The sequence below is a fragment of the Oxyura jamaicensis genome (assembly GCF_011077185.1).
Source record: "Oxyura jamaicensis isolate SHBP4307 breed ruddy duck chromosome 1 unlocalized genomic scaffold, BPBGC_Ojam_1.0 oxy1_random_OJ106470, whole genome shotgun sequence".
Taxonomy (NCBI): Eukaryota; Metazoa; Chordata; class Aves; order Anseriformes; family Anatidae; genus Oxyura; species Oxyura jamaicensis.
Window position 1 is genome coordinate 88,578 of NW_023303226.1, and position 16,935 is coordinate 105,512.

Genomic DNA, 16,935 nt, shown 5'->3' on the forward strand with positions numbered 1-16,935 from the left:
CCCTTGACTAACTCATTTAGACTAAGTTTTTTATCTTTGTTTTTGTACAGATACAAATTTTGAAAATCCACGCTTCATTCAGATCACATAGAAGAGACAAGGTGCACAAGGCAGCGTGTGTATGCACATGTTGAGGTTGACTCTAGAGCAGGGACACTTCATGATCCAAATTGTCAGCAGAATAGTGTGGAAAAGAGCAACAGTTTTTGATTTAGCTGTTACAATGCAGAGAGAACTGCTGGAAAGCAGTCAGGGGTCAAATCTTTCAAGTCTTTTTTTTTTTTTTTTTTCCAATAAGATACAAACCCCCAACACAAGCAGCAGATGAAGTGTTTCTCCCCAAACAACACGTACATCAGGATAAAAGCATTGCGCTAGTTTGTTTTTACTCTGAAATTGCAGAATAAGTGAAGTAATCATCTTTTGATTGTAACATTGGGTATTTTAATTAAAAAGGGAATTGTGGCTTCTGCCATTAGTGCTAGCACGTTCGTACAGATTTCCATAACAAACCCTACTTTCACAGGCAGGAAGTTTCTTTCTGGCTCCATACACAAGCTCGTAGAGCTGGTAGTCTTGCCATAGCCAATTAACAGAGCAGCAGCCACACGGGGAACAGTCCTTAGAGTAAAGGAGCGGCCAGATCAGTTGGGAGGAATTTTTTCCATAATCTGAACACATCATTAATACTTAATGTTTTAAATACTCATTAGAGTATGACAGAGAACATCAGTCACTTCCATCAAGCCTGGAATTCACAGAAGCAAAACTCCTATCCTAACAACCATTAACAATCAAACATTGCTGGGATAGCTCTGGAAACACTTGCTCCTATTTCCATAGGCTCAGCAATACTTCAGCTGGCCATTTTATGAAGACCAGCTGAGGGTGTGATATGCAAGAGCATACAATACAGGAATCGGACGTCAAGTCGGAGACTGGAACATGGCAGTTTCCTTCAAGACCTGTCTAATCTCACTTACGTACTCAGGAGTATTCACACCTGGGAGCACTGAAAAGAGTACTTTACAACTTTTTGTATATTAAACAGTTACAAAATTAATTACAATTCATATTTATAACATCTCTAAATCAGTTCATTTCCTATTTAAATGTACTCTTTCCTTTTTTTTTAAAAAAAAAAAAATGTTATTTGAATAAAAAAAGCTAGAAATAGGAATTATCTTCAATATTGCCCAGATATTTATATTCCAAAAATGATTTTAGTCCTTTAATTTATGTAACAATTTAGAATTTGGGGGAAGAGGATATGAGATCTGCAATGAACATAAATTCCAAGAAAGCCTCTATTTGCTATTTGTCAGCTAAATAATATTATTTAGAAAAGTAATAAACATAATAAAGGAGGTAATTACAATTGTTATTTCTTGACACTGCTGTCCACTAAAAACTTTCTGAAACAGTTTATGTTTATCATCAGTTCAGCTGCCTCCAGATAAAATGAACTAATACTTTGTTGCACGAGCAGGTTATGAGAGACTGCAGGGAAAAACCAGAGCAGAGTAAAAATCAAAATGGAGCAAGGCTCACCAAGAGCAAAATAATGATATGGCTGACTTGAAAAGAGAGAGGAAAGAATGGATTCAAAATAAGCAATAGAGACTTACCACCACTGTGTGTTCAGTTTGCAACTGCTGCACCATATGGTCACTTCTGGATTAATTACAGAAAAGAGGAAGATAGGTATGTTTCCACATCACCCTCTTTGAATTGAAGGGGAAGCATGTAAAGCTCGCGGTGCTGAGCACAGCTGGGTGCTCATGGGCTCACACCCTTCCCCTCCAGGCAAGGAATAAAGCTCTCTTGGAGGGGCATCCTCCTGGTCAGTGCTCAGGGCTGGGAGTGGCCACCTCAGTCAATCTCCTCCAAGCCCTCTCCAAACTTTTTCCAGAGCAAATCCATCTTGTGGACCCTGTAAGAGGTCACCCCCCCCCCCCTTTTACTACACTCAGTAGCATTCATACCTTCCAGCATGCAATACGAAGCAAGTTTTCCAATGCTGAAAAATATCATGTAATGGAAAACGTGAAAACATCTCCTAGCACAGTGTGCTTGGTACCTATTAAATGTTTTAGCTGGATCAATACAAGTTTACCAAGTGGGATGGAAAAAAGTTGGAGGTACATGAAATTTCTATCGTGCCTGTTTGATTTTGAATGTGAAGCAAGAACAACAAATGGCTATTGAGGGTTTCAAAGAGCAACCTTTGCTGTTGGGGAAGTTAGAATGATCAAATGTAACAAAACACAGACAATGTCAAGTCTTTCCTGAAACATCAAATCCCAAGTTCAGAATGCAACTTAAAAGGCAAGGTCGACTCAGGGCGTACTCAGCTCTCTCCCTCACCCTCACACTTCAAGACTGGGCTTTCCCTTTCCTTTGTGTTGGCCTGAGTTGTCTGAGATTTTACAGACAGGTCATTCAGGAAACAAATGGCAGACTTGAATAAGCTCTGGACCATGCTCATGTCTTCCCCAGTCACTTAATTTACTGGAACAAACATAGGATGGCAAAAAGAAGGGCAAGCCGCAATGCAGTATGGAACCAGACCCAGAGGAGCCCCTGTTCAGCCTCTTTTGCAACTTTACATTTAATTTTTAAACACACTGAGATTATTTTAAGTACTAGGGAAAAAAAATAAAAAAGAAAGAGGCAAAGTTCAGAGTTGCAGGCATTGTTTTGAAAGTACAGTCACAGATCCCCTGTCAAGCCTACAATGAACCCAGAGCAGGTATCTAAGCTCTTCATTAAACTAATTAAATTGTTGCTTATACTCCCTATAATGCCCGTTGTGGAGCCCCCCAAAAAGTTGCATAGATTTTTAATGATAGGGGTGGTTCACAGCTGGAACAAAAGACTGAACAAAACAATTTTCCATCCCAACCCTCTCCCTTCCTCAGTGTCCAGATCAAGGCTTGATGCCTCACAGGGGGATCTGCTGTGGTTACACATGAGCTACCAGGTTGGGCACTAAATTAAACAGGTAAAGTGCAGTGGTTGTAATAGGAAGGCACTCAAACTACCCAATCAAAGCATGCCTCCTACCCTTTCATTCAGTGACTCTGTTGACTGAAAATGGGCTGTATTATGGAGGATTTTCATGCCAGTCCTCTGTTAGCTTATAAGACACTAAAAATGGATTCCTTAAGAAATGCAGCATTTGGTCCTTTTTCTTTTCTTTTTTTTTCTTAAATGATCTTAGAGAAACAGATTATCAGTTTTATAGCATATTATTAACATTCACTACAGTTTCAGAGAGAGAGTTGCACACTGGAGGAAAATAGCAGCTCATATCTAATTGCTGAGATTAATATGCAGTTATCAGTATATTAAAAATTTAGGTTTGCACTACAATCCTCTTTTTCATTAATTGCTCCATTTGTTCTATTTCATTTCTCTAAATAACCAAGTTAATTGGGTTCAAAACTCACGTAGTTCTGGGTTTCAAGAGTAATAATCACTTCTTTCAGACAACACACTCTCGCGTTTTTTTTGGAAAGGCACTCACCAGGTGAGAATCACGGAGTGCTGTCTCCTCAGAAGCCTCATACACCAGGGAAATTACATTATACAATAGGAAAAAAAAATGAAGATGGAGGCAATGTAAAAGCTACGTGGCGGTGATTTACAGTAAAATATATTACAGCGATAATGTAATTATTCAAACCCCAAGAATTATAAACCTTGGACGTTCTAAGTTAAAATTAAATTTTACGAGAAATCCACATAAAGCATAAAGAAACACAGAGTCAAAACATCTAAACAATCTTAATTATGCTTGGTGAAAAGCTCTTCGAAATCTTTAAGTATCTAAAAGGCACAACGTTTGTGTTCATAATATCTGTGTGTTTATATATAAACTAATACACACATACTTTTGAAGATGAATCATACATTTCCACTTTATAGCTGAAAATTCATTAGAAACCTCTCTCTGTTCTGCAGGGAAGGGCAAAAAAAATACACCATGCCTTTAAAAATCTCTTAATCATATCCAAGTCCACAAATGTAGAACATCTCAGCGCGAACTGTATGTTTTTGCCTGGTTACAGTCACCACAGTAACACCCATGTAGCTGCTAAAAAGCTCATCTCCTGGAAAAAAAGAGCAGGGTGAAGCATAAATTAGGAAGCGATATACGTACCAGATATGTCTGCAGTGCATCAGAGGGACCTCAGCCGTACCTCACGGAATCTGGCAACAGGCAATCGGTCAGCGCAACGAGCTGGAGGCTACGGCTCGTTTGGCTGCAGATGGGTATCTCTGAATCCGGAGGGGCAGCTAGAAGGAGAGAAGGAAATGTAAGGCCTCCGTGACAGGGGCAGCTGCCTGGGGATGAAAGGAGTGGAGATTCCGGAGCTGTCCGTAGGGCCGGGTCTTTCTCTGCCTGTCCCAGATCAAGAAGGCATGCGCGGCTGGGCTGAGGGAACATGCATGGTGCGTGAGGAGTCAGCCAGACCCAGCTCCACAGCAGCTTCGGGCCCACGATGGGAACTCTCCTAATCCCAGATGCTGTATCAAACTTCTGTCTAAAAGGCAATGTTACAAATGTTAAGCAGTTATTAGATCAAAATTGGATCCTGATGACACACTGGGACAACAGCATGGGCATACCAGCACAAATGATGAACTTCACCTGGGCCACTGAATAGAAATGATCAGTCTGTGAAGAGGTGGTGAGAAAGGGTGTTCATAGGCAGTATCAGAAACACCACTTTTTGTAGCCTGGAATGAGATCTGCACTGACAAAGCTTAAAAACCCACCCCTCCTAAGCTAATTACAGCTGGACTTTATCTGAATGACTTACGGTATCCCCTCCATGGCCACAGCCGAGATGTAACATGTAATTAGAGGTATTGGCTGTGATTCCCATGGGCAAACCCAACATTATGTGTTGCACTCTATGTGGATAATAGACCGGAAAAAACAGAGTACACTTTCCCCAAACTAAAAGCACTACCTTTATCGCATGAAGGATTCACCTGGTAAGAAATTACCTGACATCTGCTAAGTATTTCCTGGTAGAAGAGTCAGGCCGCTTAATTTTAACTTGGATCAGTGGCCCATCCCATTTCACATTAATCTCACAGAAGCGCACATAAGAGGCGGAAACTTTGTTCTGCTGAGGAATAAAAAGAAGCTGAGACTCCCTCTCTCTCACACAATATTGTTCATGTTGGCCAGATTTGCTGATAAAGGCAAACAACCAAAGACAGTGAACATTTTTCCCTGAAAAGAATTGCATTTCAACCAGTTTTTGCTGGACTCCCAACTTCTCTTAGTACCTGATCAATAAACTACAGGCTGAGTGTTTCCAGATTCTGCCGCCATGAAATTCCTGCTTGGACCATGAAAACTAAAGTTCCTTAAAAATCAACAACACAGATTCTTCTTGGTCTCTGGAGGAGAAAACCAACACAGAGCTTCAGACACTGCCTGTTCTGGCCCAACAGTGCACGTCTGAGACCAAGACTGCACTCAGCCCTGTAGTGCTACTTGTTTCCTCAACAACCGAAAAAAAAGGAACAATTTAAACCCTAACCAATTTCATTCCTGGATCTACAACCAACATTTGTTTTACTTTTTCTTTGCTCAAAGCTCTGGTCATCAGGCCTACCCAGACAGGAATTCCTTTTTCTTTGCCACCGTTAATGGATAACTCACTCGTGGTAGTTAAGGCCGATGTGGTATGAGTCAGCAAGAGAAGGTGACACACATGGAAGACTTGGCAATTTTTCCTCTTTCCTTTCTGTCCGTCTTCTGAAGAGTCTGGTTTTGGTTAGCCAGGTTTTGGTGGTGCTTTGGAGAAACAAGCAGGTGGGCTGAGGCATGGCTTGTCCCTGGAAGACGGGTGTTCACTGCTCCACGTGCTGCTAGCGAGGAAGGCTCAGAGCTGGCAGACAGTTTAGACAGACAGCAAGAGAAACTGAGGAGGCAAAAGGAACTGAAGGGAGAAACTGAGCCTCGCTATCCATTTCTGTTACAACTTCTGCTTTAAAATGTAATTTATCGTTACATCTCTGAAATAGAATGAATTTCATAAGACCCACCCCTGGAGACAGTGTTGTCCAAAACCGTGATTTTTAATAAAGTAGAGGCTGAGCATGTGTGTAGGGAGCACACGTACCAGAGATACTGCAATGATCTTGGAAACATTAGAAACTGCAACACAGTTCAGGTCTGCGTACTGATGAAAGATGCCCATATATGTTTCTAGACAACTCACTTCAAAAGAAATCAAAACCCATCAATTTATTGCAGTGCAGAGTGTCATTATCCAATTACACGAAGTACTAAGCATCTCATCATAATTAAAGCATTTTGGTCATTTATCTCATATGGATTTTTTCCAAGTTTAACCTTAACTCTTTTTTTCTTTATAGAAATTCTCCTGGGAGTAAATTTCCATAGTAGCAATTTGGGTAGCATAAGACTATGTCACCTCAGCCTTGCTCCCTCCATCATAATGAAGATTTTGCCTCGAAACGTACTTTTCCCCCCTTCACATTACTTAAAATATGACACATGATCAATAACATGAAACTGCAGAAAACTTTCTTATAGGATAATTCTATTGATTTTTTAAAGAAATAATTAAACTAGCTGTTAAAACCAAGTTCATCAATACTCTCTGACTCCTTTCCTCCCCCCTCTTGAGAAGGACGAATCAATCAGGGTCTCCTGGCTAGCATAACCAGTTTCACAGCTTTGGTGCTGCTCTGACAAGGTAGTGATTATTCTTTTTACACCTGAACGTTGTCTCCTTGCTGTTATATCCACCTGCACACATCCCCCCATCTCCAAATTACGCCCTCCACCTCAATCATCTAATACCAACTAGTTACCTGCAAAGCAGAGCAGGCCTCTGGTAGAATATGAAAAGGGAAAGCCAAGAAAAGCCTCCTGGGCTTCCTCTGAAAGCCAAGCAGCTTCTCCGCAGGGACGGCTGGCTCTGATTTGAAAATTTTATCTCATTCTCTGATTCCCTTAAGACCTGTGCCGTAGTTCCATAAAATCTCTCCCCAAATGCACTTGCATATATCTCTGTTTCCACTGGCACAAGAAGCCCATGAAAAGGTGCCGTAAGGTACGCATACTCGAGCTCCTACGAGCCAGTGAAGAGGATTCGGCAGCAAGGGTTAGGAAATGGATTCACCCTCATCGAGCAGCCGACAACTCGAGCTGCCATTGAGAGCTGCTCCTGCACCCAAGTGGTGGGAGTGAGGAATCTCTTCAGTGGCGGACAGGCTGTAAATCCGGCAGTACAGGAACGGAGATCAGGGAGGGACGTCATTGTTACATGCAGTCAGAGGAGGGATTCTTTAGACCAGTTTCTTGGTGAAGGACGTGTAAAACGTTGATGGATTTGGTTGTATGCAAGGGATGCTGTATCATGCTCGTGGGTACCAGATGATACTCTGACCGTCCACTTCTGCAACAACTGAGAAAAAGCCTTCAAAAATTTTGGTTGGTAAAACTCAAAATTAATACATTCTGCAAAATGCACTCTCATGGAGCAACAGATTCAAAACATTTGCAGCAGTTTTTGCTGAAGAAATGGCTAAACACCCTGAAAAAAATAGAGAAAATTAGATTGCGCCAGCAATTTACAACCTAAATCAGATACACTTTGCACGTCAGGGCACAGCAGTCCTAGCAGACCCATTACTCCTCCAGCAGAGTCACAAACACTTCGTTACTGACAAAAACATTCATCCTCAACATTCCTAAAATCTATTGGTGTTCACAAGCAGCAGGATTTTCCTGAAAGACAGGAAGTAGTGTGTGCCTGTATTTGACAATGTTATTTCAAGTACAGGTAATTTATAAATCTCCCTGAAAAATAATGCTCTTCCTGGAAGTGCTTGTATCAGTTCAACAGCCATGCAACTTGATGGCCCAATAAATGACTTTCTAGAAAATGATTTATTTTAAAAATAATTTTATATGTATTCCAAAGGCTTATTTACAGTAAGTATAACCATTAACTCTGCAGTTAAGTACATGGGCAGATGTGCTGATCAGCAGACACATGTAGCTCCCAGGTTAATGCCATTTTAAGCTGCTTACAAAGTTCAAAAATCCAAGATTTTTCCTAGTTGATATGGTTCTAGCATGTGTAATTGGAACAACAAATGTGTTACAGATCCAAAGAACATTAAAAGTAATAGTCAGTTCTGTGTCCACACTTGACAAGCCTTCCATCTAACAATTTACACCGTACTTCTCACTATAATGCATGAACATCTAAAAAAATGCCCATCTGAGATTAGCAGATTCTCTTCACTAGGTGAAACTTGATACATGAAACTCTGTAAAAACATTCACTTTTCATCGTGTTTAAAAAACAAAATTACAGCGTGTCTTGGCTGCCTTTCAAGTGCCAAATTCACATGCTGGTGGACACACCCAGCTCCCATTAAAAGCAATGGGAGATGCGTGACACTGTCTGTCTGGCCTTCACTGAGTGAAATGAAGCAGAAAAAAAAGGAAGGGAAAAAAAAAAAAAAAAAAAAAAAGATTTTGCTAGAAGTTACACAGCAACAGAGCCAGAAGTCAAACTCGAGAACCCTGACTACCATCCCCTACATCTACCGTGCGGAATTAGAGCAAAAAAGGGAAGAGGCAATGCCGTTGATTAGAAAGGAAAGCAGGCATTAGGAAGCAGTGATATGGTGTGTTAAAATGAGTCAATACTGGAAGAGAAGAGAATAAAAAAATGAGTGGAAAAATACTGAAAGCTACAATCAGAAAAGAAAAAAAGATGATGTGAAGCAGAATTAAGCATAAATAATAGGAGATAACATTGATTAGAGGCATTTTTCACACGTTAAACAATTGATTGTCAAAATATCTTCAGGAAATACACAGACACCACATTTGCCTCAAGTAGGTATATTTACTATGGCATACAATGGCTTGAGTTGTAGGTTGATGCTGACAAAAGACAAGTCTCTTTACTCCTCATCCATCCTGGCCACAAACCGCGCTTGCAGCTGCCTTGAAAATATAATCACATAGCATTACCTACTGACACTGGGCAAAACCCAAAAGGCAGCAGTGATTATGCCCTCGGTGTTCTGAAAAGGAGAATTATTTCACAAAAGCTGTAAAAAGACTTGTGACTTCCCATACTGCAGTCTCTTGAAAAATGCACAGCTGAAGTTGCTGGCACTTACAGCATAAACCAGAAAGGTGCCATGACTGTCCCAGAATTGAACATTTCACATCTGGGTGACAACCAGCAGCTTCCCAGTGGAGCCCAGCACAGCCAACATGGCCCTAGCTTCCCAGGGCAGTGGTGGGCTCAGAACAGGAGCTTGGGATAAAAAGAAGGGAATGTGGAAGACAGCAAGAATGGGTGTGTACAACCTCCTGAGCCCTATTAGTACTCTCTAAAATTACCAAACACTTCAAATAGCTGAAGGACCAGATGAGATGTTTTTCCCTGCTGTTGGCCCATTTTGCATCTTCTTGAACAAGGTCCAAGCATGTCCTTACCCTTAGAATACTAAAAGCTTTCTGCAAAGGCTTCAGGTAAAACTACCTGCCAACCAAACCCATCTTCCTGACTACCAAAATCCTTTCTTCCAGGGCTCTCTAAAGGTAAATGTGTCTGACACAACCTTATTCCCCCAAAACAGCATTTTTCAAAGATTTAAAAACTGACTGTTGTGAAACTACTGCTAAAGGGCCCTCAGCAGCTGCACCTACACATATGTAGGGGAACCAGGCAGAAGCCCTGGTGGTGGCACTCACAAAACCCATCCAAGGGCACCAGAACCGATGGATCCACATATCAGAGGGATGAATTCACCCCCATATTCTACAACAGCTAAAAGGAAATCAGAAGGAAAATGCACACAGAAAAGACTGCTTTGATTTTCAGCCCTCGGTGCCTAAGTGTTTTGCATTCTACTTCCCAGTCTCAGGTTTGGAAATAGCCATCAACAGTCCACACCTTCCATCACTCAACAAGTACAGCCAGTCACAGAGATCCACATCCCTGGAGGCGTGCGCCTCCCAAGAAGAATGCAAGAGGCAGAGGAGGGTCATCATGAGCTGCGGCCACAGATCTGCTCGATGTCATAGATCTCCTTGGGACAGTCAGCAGACAAGATGAGAGGCGAATCTTCTGCTATCACAACATCATCCTCAATGCGCACACCAATGCCACGAAACCTCTCCGGGGCATTCATGTCATCTTCAGGGATATATAGGCCTGAAAGAAAGGAGGGAATTAAAACATGACACACTCTCTGGAACAACATATTTCCCTCACCACCACCACCATGAGAACAGGGTCAGACTTTCAGCAATATAACAGAAGTTTGACCCTGAAGAAGTTTAATAAGGAAAGCTGCTCTCTTTCCTTCAATCACAGCAGCTGGTAGACAAAGAAAGGAAAGTTTCTCTCAGTGCCTACAGATGCTAGCATGTCGATTAAAACTTCCACAATTACAGCTGGTCCTTCTGCATTTCTTGCTCTCAATGCTGTGCTCACAATGATGGTTTTAACAGTGTTCTGAATAGAAAGACAGAACAGCCGAACATTAAATATCAGTTTTCAGCTGACAGCTCCAAATCCAGTGATAAGAAGAAATAAAGATTTATCGTGAAATGCCTAGTTTGCAAAGATACGTTGTGAATGCCTGTAATTGCAGGCTGCAAGGTTCAAGAGACTTATGCTACCAGTGACTGGTAGCAGTTTAGTCACAGTAACACAGACCACAACACAAGTGAGTTTACTCTGCTTCTCTGCCCTGCAATTCACCTGTGCTGCTGAGGGCCAAATGCTAGCAGTCTGAGGTCTATACTACTCTGCCTTATGCTGCACAGATACTTTCTGAGAGTTAACTCCCAACTTGTTACCTTGGCTATATTTGGGAGGGAAATATGATTTCTAAAACTGGAATGACTTTGGGAAGGGATTAAGTTAAAGTTTTCTAACCCTGTAATCATTTCCAATTTCAGCAAGAAAGGACCTGAATGCTTTGGTCTAAGGGACCAACTAAATACTTAATGCAGTACTGTTATCCTCGGTGTTATATGGACAAAAATCTGCCACTGGCTGTACATCTTTTTACCTGGTTCAATGGTTATCACCATGCCTGGCTGGAGTGGGAGCGATCGGGACATATCTGGGGTATCGTGAACATCCATGCCCAGGTAGTGGCCCACATGATGTGGGCAGTACTTTCGAACAGCCTAGCAGAAGACAAAACAAGAGTTATGGAGGTAGTTAAATACCGGCCAACCCGTTGTTCCAGTGCAAAAGACTGGAGAGAAGAGAGAGCAGAGTTATGTGCTTAGCAAGCAGTCTTACTGCAATGACTAGGTCACTGGGTCTTCCAGATATCAGAACTGGAGGGCCCTCAAAACCTATCAATACCAGCTGTCTATTCTGAGCGTGTTGCAAACTGCCTTTCTTCTCCCTGGCAATAAGAGCCCAAGCACATCACTACCTCAGCAGGACAGCCAAGACCTCAGTTTTCGTCTCAATGAACTTTGCCGCCTCAACTCTTTCCATCCCTTACACATCCAAGCCCTGTGTTGCTTCTATCACTTGACCCTGAAAACTGGCAGCAGCTGTACCAGCTGCTGTGTGATGTGATGAAGCAGCCTCCTATGCACGGCAGAGAGGGAGCTGGGCCAATTTCACTCAGCAGCTACAGCAGGATTTTAACCCACCTATACCGGGCACTGTTACCGCCTCCCCTTGCATCATCCCAATCCCGTCCCTCCAGAGAGGAGTTCTGTGTCAGGGGGAATCAAAGAGCTAATTCCTCCTCTGCCCCGCGCTCCTCACATTCACTGGGGACTGAGCTGCAGATGCTGATCTCATCTGGCTGTGCTGCCGCCTGCTGAGAGAAAGCGGCATGATAGCCTCCGTTCAGAGGCGAGAACATGTGCTGTTATTGCACTGACTCTGCAGGACAATTAAATCTGGCAGAAATCTGTACTGCTGCCAAAGGGGTAGTTCTGCCACCTGGTTCCTGCCAGCCTTCTTGTATCGGCATCAGCAGCCATGCAGGTTTGCAGTGAATGGGACCAGGTGAACTCTTCCAACTGCAGAACAATCCTGTTTTGTCTGCAGGTTCAGCTCTGCGGCAGAGCAGTTCCCCAGTCTGTTCACCAGGTCGTTCTGTGAATCCCAGCAGTGACACAAAGAGGTGCAGAAGAGGCAGCAGGTGGAAAAACTGGGAAAATGGGCTGCACCTTTTGGTGGAACTGCAAATTTATGCTATTTTAAATAGAGCACGAAACTATGACTAATTGCCTGCAGTCAGCCCTTGACACAGACTTCTGCATTAGCGCCAACGTTTCTATAGGTCCCTTCAGACTGCCTGTATTCTGAAGTATATCTACATTAATGTGTAGTGCAGGCCAGTGGGAATGGATCTGCAGAGTGAAGAAGCAAGTGCCAAAGGGATAACATCCACGCTATGAACATGTAAGACTGAGATGTTACTTCAGCCTCATCTGAAAAAAAAAATCCAGTTCTGTGCTGAGACCAGCCCATGACGTTAATTAAAGCATATAAAGTGGGGACAATTAAAAGAATCACTTCAAAAGCACATCCCTGATCCAAACTAAAACCAGTAATATAGCCTACGGATGTGATAGTCAGACCTAGCAGGAAGAAGCTGGATTAAAAAACCTTCAAATACCTTAAAGAATTGGCTCTCAGTGACACTGCTCTTTAGGATCCCCAAATCTTTCAGTTTCTGTCCAATAAGGCTCAACATGAGGCTGTAGATATTTTCCAGACTCACACCTGGGGAGCAGAGGCTCAGACAGGACTTCTGGATGTCCAGGACAGCCTGGTATAGTTCTGCTTGAGGTTTGGTGAACCTGCAAAACATTGAGAAAAGGACCAAAGGGCATTTCTCACAATTAAGTCCTCTACCCAGAAGCTGTTTTAGGTCCAGATTCAGTTCAGTGATGGAACAAGGAAAGTCAGAAAGGAAAGTAACTGGCTCCTTAATTGAAATGCCAGACAAGGCATCACTGAAACATGCCCTTCATCACACTGGGTAGAGGCAGGGTTTCTGGTTGACTTCCTAACCCCAAAGCAAAGCAAGGCAATGCTACTGCTGGAAGAAGAACACACTTGAGCCAAAACACGCAAAAATCAAACACACAACCACATGGTGCGGTGAGCAACACCACACCAGCAAATTCACAACTGACACAGTCACACACTAGTAAACTGAACTCCTGTTCCCTTACACACAACCAGAGTTAGCAACAGCTGAATGCACAAGAGCCCCCCCTGTACTAAAGAAATACCGTAATAGTGAAAATAGCAGTGATCACAAATATTTATGCAGTAATTAATGAAGCATCGGGGAATGTAACTTCTCATACTGACAGATTCATTTTCACAGTTTGATTACTCTGAAGAACCACAGAATGAAACATGGTCAAACTATTCAGAAACAGATCACACACACATACATTCAAACTGTACATTATTTACGAGCTTCTCATATTCCTTCAAAACAGCCTTATTGCAGCAATACCTTCCATTGACGGGCCAGGTTCGTGTGATGTCGCTTACGTAGCAGGAAGACTCACATCCACCATCTAGCAAGACCAGTTCACCATCCTGGAGAACAACAGGAAAAAATGCCCTGTGGATCAGTTGCTATTAACTGAATTGATTTCTCTGTCTGAGAGCAAGAAAGGAGATTATACGGTTATTCTTGCAAAGCAGCAGCAGAGATGTGAATCCCTTTTGCAGAACAACACCCCAGGTGCTACTGTTTATAAATAGACTACTCCAGTTGGACTGTTTTTCCTCCAGTAAATTGTGCTGGTGACTCCTTTCACTAGTGGACTGTCTCAGTGACTGAGACAGAAATGTTCTGCAATAAAAAAAAAAAAAAGTTTTTTTGAGTTTCTGCCATGATCACTAACAAGTAAAAAGTCACAAGACTCAGCAAAATAACTTATCTGGAAGTATATGTCTGCTGTAAAAGCACTACTGAATAGTTTGTGCCATCCTCCTTCTCTTATTGGACCTTCTTGACTGCTCTAAAATATACTTCTGAATGTACCTGGAGATGAAAAATGAACTTCTAGAGATGTGAATCTCCAATTCATTCCAGTAAAGCTGTTCCATGTCAATCAAGTCACTGACTGCCCGTTTTCTAGAAAGCAATGCAAAAAAGAAAAATGCCAAGAACAAAACCACTGCCTTGCTTTCCCTCCTCGAAGGGGCTAGCAACAAATGGAGCAATCAGAACTGTAAAAAACGTGGATTAAATTCTCTACGGATTTACACTGCATGTAATTCAAGACCTTTTATAGAGATTCATTCCACAGACCAGACTGTGCCAGCAGCCACAATGTGGCATGAAAAAAATAATTCTAGCGCATTAAGGGAAAATAAGAAGCGGATGGCTTGCATTGCTTCCAGTGCTACTATCATTATGTACAGATAAGTGCCACACACACTCACAATGCAGATAAACTAGCAGTGAGATTGTCTCACTATACACATATAAGCCATATTAGTTATCCATTTAAACTCTATTTTCAACTTTTTCAAAATAGTTGGTTCAATTATTTAAGTAAAATATGAAATTGTAGCACCTGGCCTTGTCCAAGCAATTAAACAAGCTGAATAACAATTTACTGGCTAAAGGAATCCAGCCCATGGTTTCATTTTTTGGTGAGTGAGTGCCTTCTTATGTTACACGTCTTTTCCTCTTTTTTTTAAAGAGGAGTTTACTAAGTAGTGGACAGAAGTACACACCTGGCCATATGAAACCTTTAGATTCCTTCCAGATTAGATACCTTGTCAGCCTATTTGGCAACAAGATCTGTAAGAGGCAGCTCACAAAGGAAAGAGTCAGGTTTGTGTGTTTAACCTCCTACTTACCTGTTTAGAAAGAGCAAGTGACAGTATTGAACAGAACAACTTTAACAGAAGCAACCGGAGTTAGATGTGCATGCCTGACCTTGGATGACAGTACAACAAAGGAGGCTTCTTTCTGCCCCAAACAGCCTGTCATATCTTTTGTATGTGTGTCTCTGCAGATCATTTCAAGGTCTGCTTACATGCCAGCTTCAAGACAAGACAATGCTGGCAGGAAAAGTTTCCTCCTGTGTTAACATGGAGGGAAAATATGCTCCACTGAAATGTGAATTGTGAATATAGCCGTGGGGTTACACTGCTTCTCAGAATACTTCTCTGAATCTAGAGGTGTTTTACCAGGAGAGCTGGAAAGGGTTCAGTTCAATAGTATGAATCTTCAAAATAAGGCAGATATGTTAATTTACGTACAACTATTTCATTCACTTCTCTCAACATTTAATGCTAGTCCTTTCCTTCCTTGCTCCTCTTCCCTGCTTTGTTGGCCCACATGGAGTCTGAAATGCATTTCAGCTTAGCCAGAGAAGGAATGCATTTTTGCACCTTAGGTTGCAAAGCAAGGCCAAGCAATGCAAGTGACAGCGGAAGGCCCCCGGAGTGCCTTTACTCTGCCTGCTGCAGCGGTCCCTCTCTTCTGTGAGGCTGCCAATTCACCCAGCACTGCACACTACAGGACAGAAACATGGTGCGGGAGCAGACATGCTTGTTAAATGAAGTATTTGGAGGCTTGTTTTCAAGTCCTTGCACTCTGCAGAAAATACAGCAGCAAGTGCAAAGAGGAGAGAAAGAGACTAGAAGGAGTAAAGTTAATCTGTCACTGACAGTAAAGCTTACCAGAGGAGAATTCCTTTCCCCTGCTAACTTGAAAACATTTAAGTATTTTGATCTGCTCAGCCAAAATGGAGATCAGCACGGCGATGCATATGGGGACAGTGTGTCCCAGAAATGCATTTTAAGTAACTGGACAGCATATGGTTACCTTGATGAGCTGATTGTTCTTCACATAGTGCAAAGTGTTTGATCTATTGCCACCAGCTACAACAGGGGGGTAGGCCAAGATATCAGCACCACGAGCCCGGCACTCAAATTCAAACTGGAAAACAGATTCAGAGAGGAGAAGACAGTTAGTGCTGGTGATTAACTGCCCTGGGGCTATTGTAATTCATGTCCTACCAGTCTTTTCTTACTTTGCATGATACAAAGTGACATTGTGAAGTGACTTCATTACATGAAAACAGCCTTGAAGCTTTTCCAGAACTCTGGAGGAAATAATACAGAGCTATCCGCTTTTCAAGAGGAGGTTTTAAACCTGCATCCAATCTCATGGAAGCTCTCAGTGGTGCAAGTTGTTCAATACAGTATCAAACATTCATGACGTTGCCATAATCAATGTGAGGATTTGTTCTTCTACAAAGTAATGCTGTTAGTTGCCATACAACTTTGCAAATTGTCTAAGATCCTAAATGCCAGCAAGACAGCAAGTGTGTTTTGCTGTTGTCGTTTAAAATTAGACTACCAGCAGATTTACAGCAGTATGTACTTTTATGAACCTGTCCAATAAGAAGGTTAAGAAAGTATATGCTATCTGCACCTCTGAGCAATAACTAACTAACTAACTAACTAAATCTTTTTTCCTCAAAAGTTCAAGATCTTTACCTTCCTTCAGTTATAAAGCAGATGAAAGCATAGAAATGAACAAACTTATGTCTGTAAAGCCCCGCTATATCCTCAATATACTACTAAAATGTCTTTTCTATAATCAGCAAAAACACGAGGGACAAAGCACTTCAGGATTCTTTTATGTAGTAAGGTAGATTTTACGATCCTGAAGTAGAGTGAAAATTTGAGCTGTAAAATCCATTTAAATTAAAATCATTTTCTTTACAAGTTAGACATACTGCTCATTGCCATGTCAGCACAGGCCCATCTATGTCACAACTGAGGGTCAAATCCTGCTGATGTTCCTCAAATATACATCTCACTGCAATTCCTTATGTAATTCCTTAGCAAACGTGCAAGCAAATTAGTC

General features: G+C 41.9%; 1 protein-coding gene and 1 long non-coding RNA gene across 2 annotated transcripts; both read right to left on the reverse strand.

The window, feature by feature from the left end:
* Positions 1–1,142: 1,142 nt before the first annotated feature.
* Positions 1,143–4,734, reverse strand: LOC118156894. Its single transcript, XR_004746490.1, has 2 exons — positions 4,658–4,734; positions 1,143–4,546 (listed from the first exon to the last, which is right to left on the reverse strand). It is a non-coding gene; the product is annotated as an uncharacterized LOC118156894 (long non-coding RNA).
* Positions 4,735–8,832: 4,098 nt separating this feature from the next.
* On the reverse strand, positions 8,833–16,052 carry LOC118156892 (xaa-Pro aminopeptidase 3-like; the record flags this gene model as incomplete). Its single annotated transcript, XM_035311108.1, has 5 exons — positions 8,833–10,244; positions 11,110–11,230; positions 12,694–12,877; positions 13,549–13,634; positions 15,886–16,052. Coding segments are annotated over 5 exons (725 nt in total), but the record flags the coding sequence as incomplete, so codon positions are not given.
* Between the last annotated feature and the right edge of the window lie 883 nt (positions 16,053–16,935).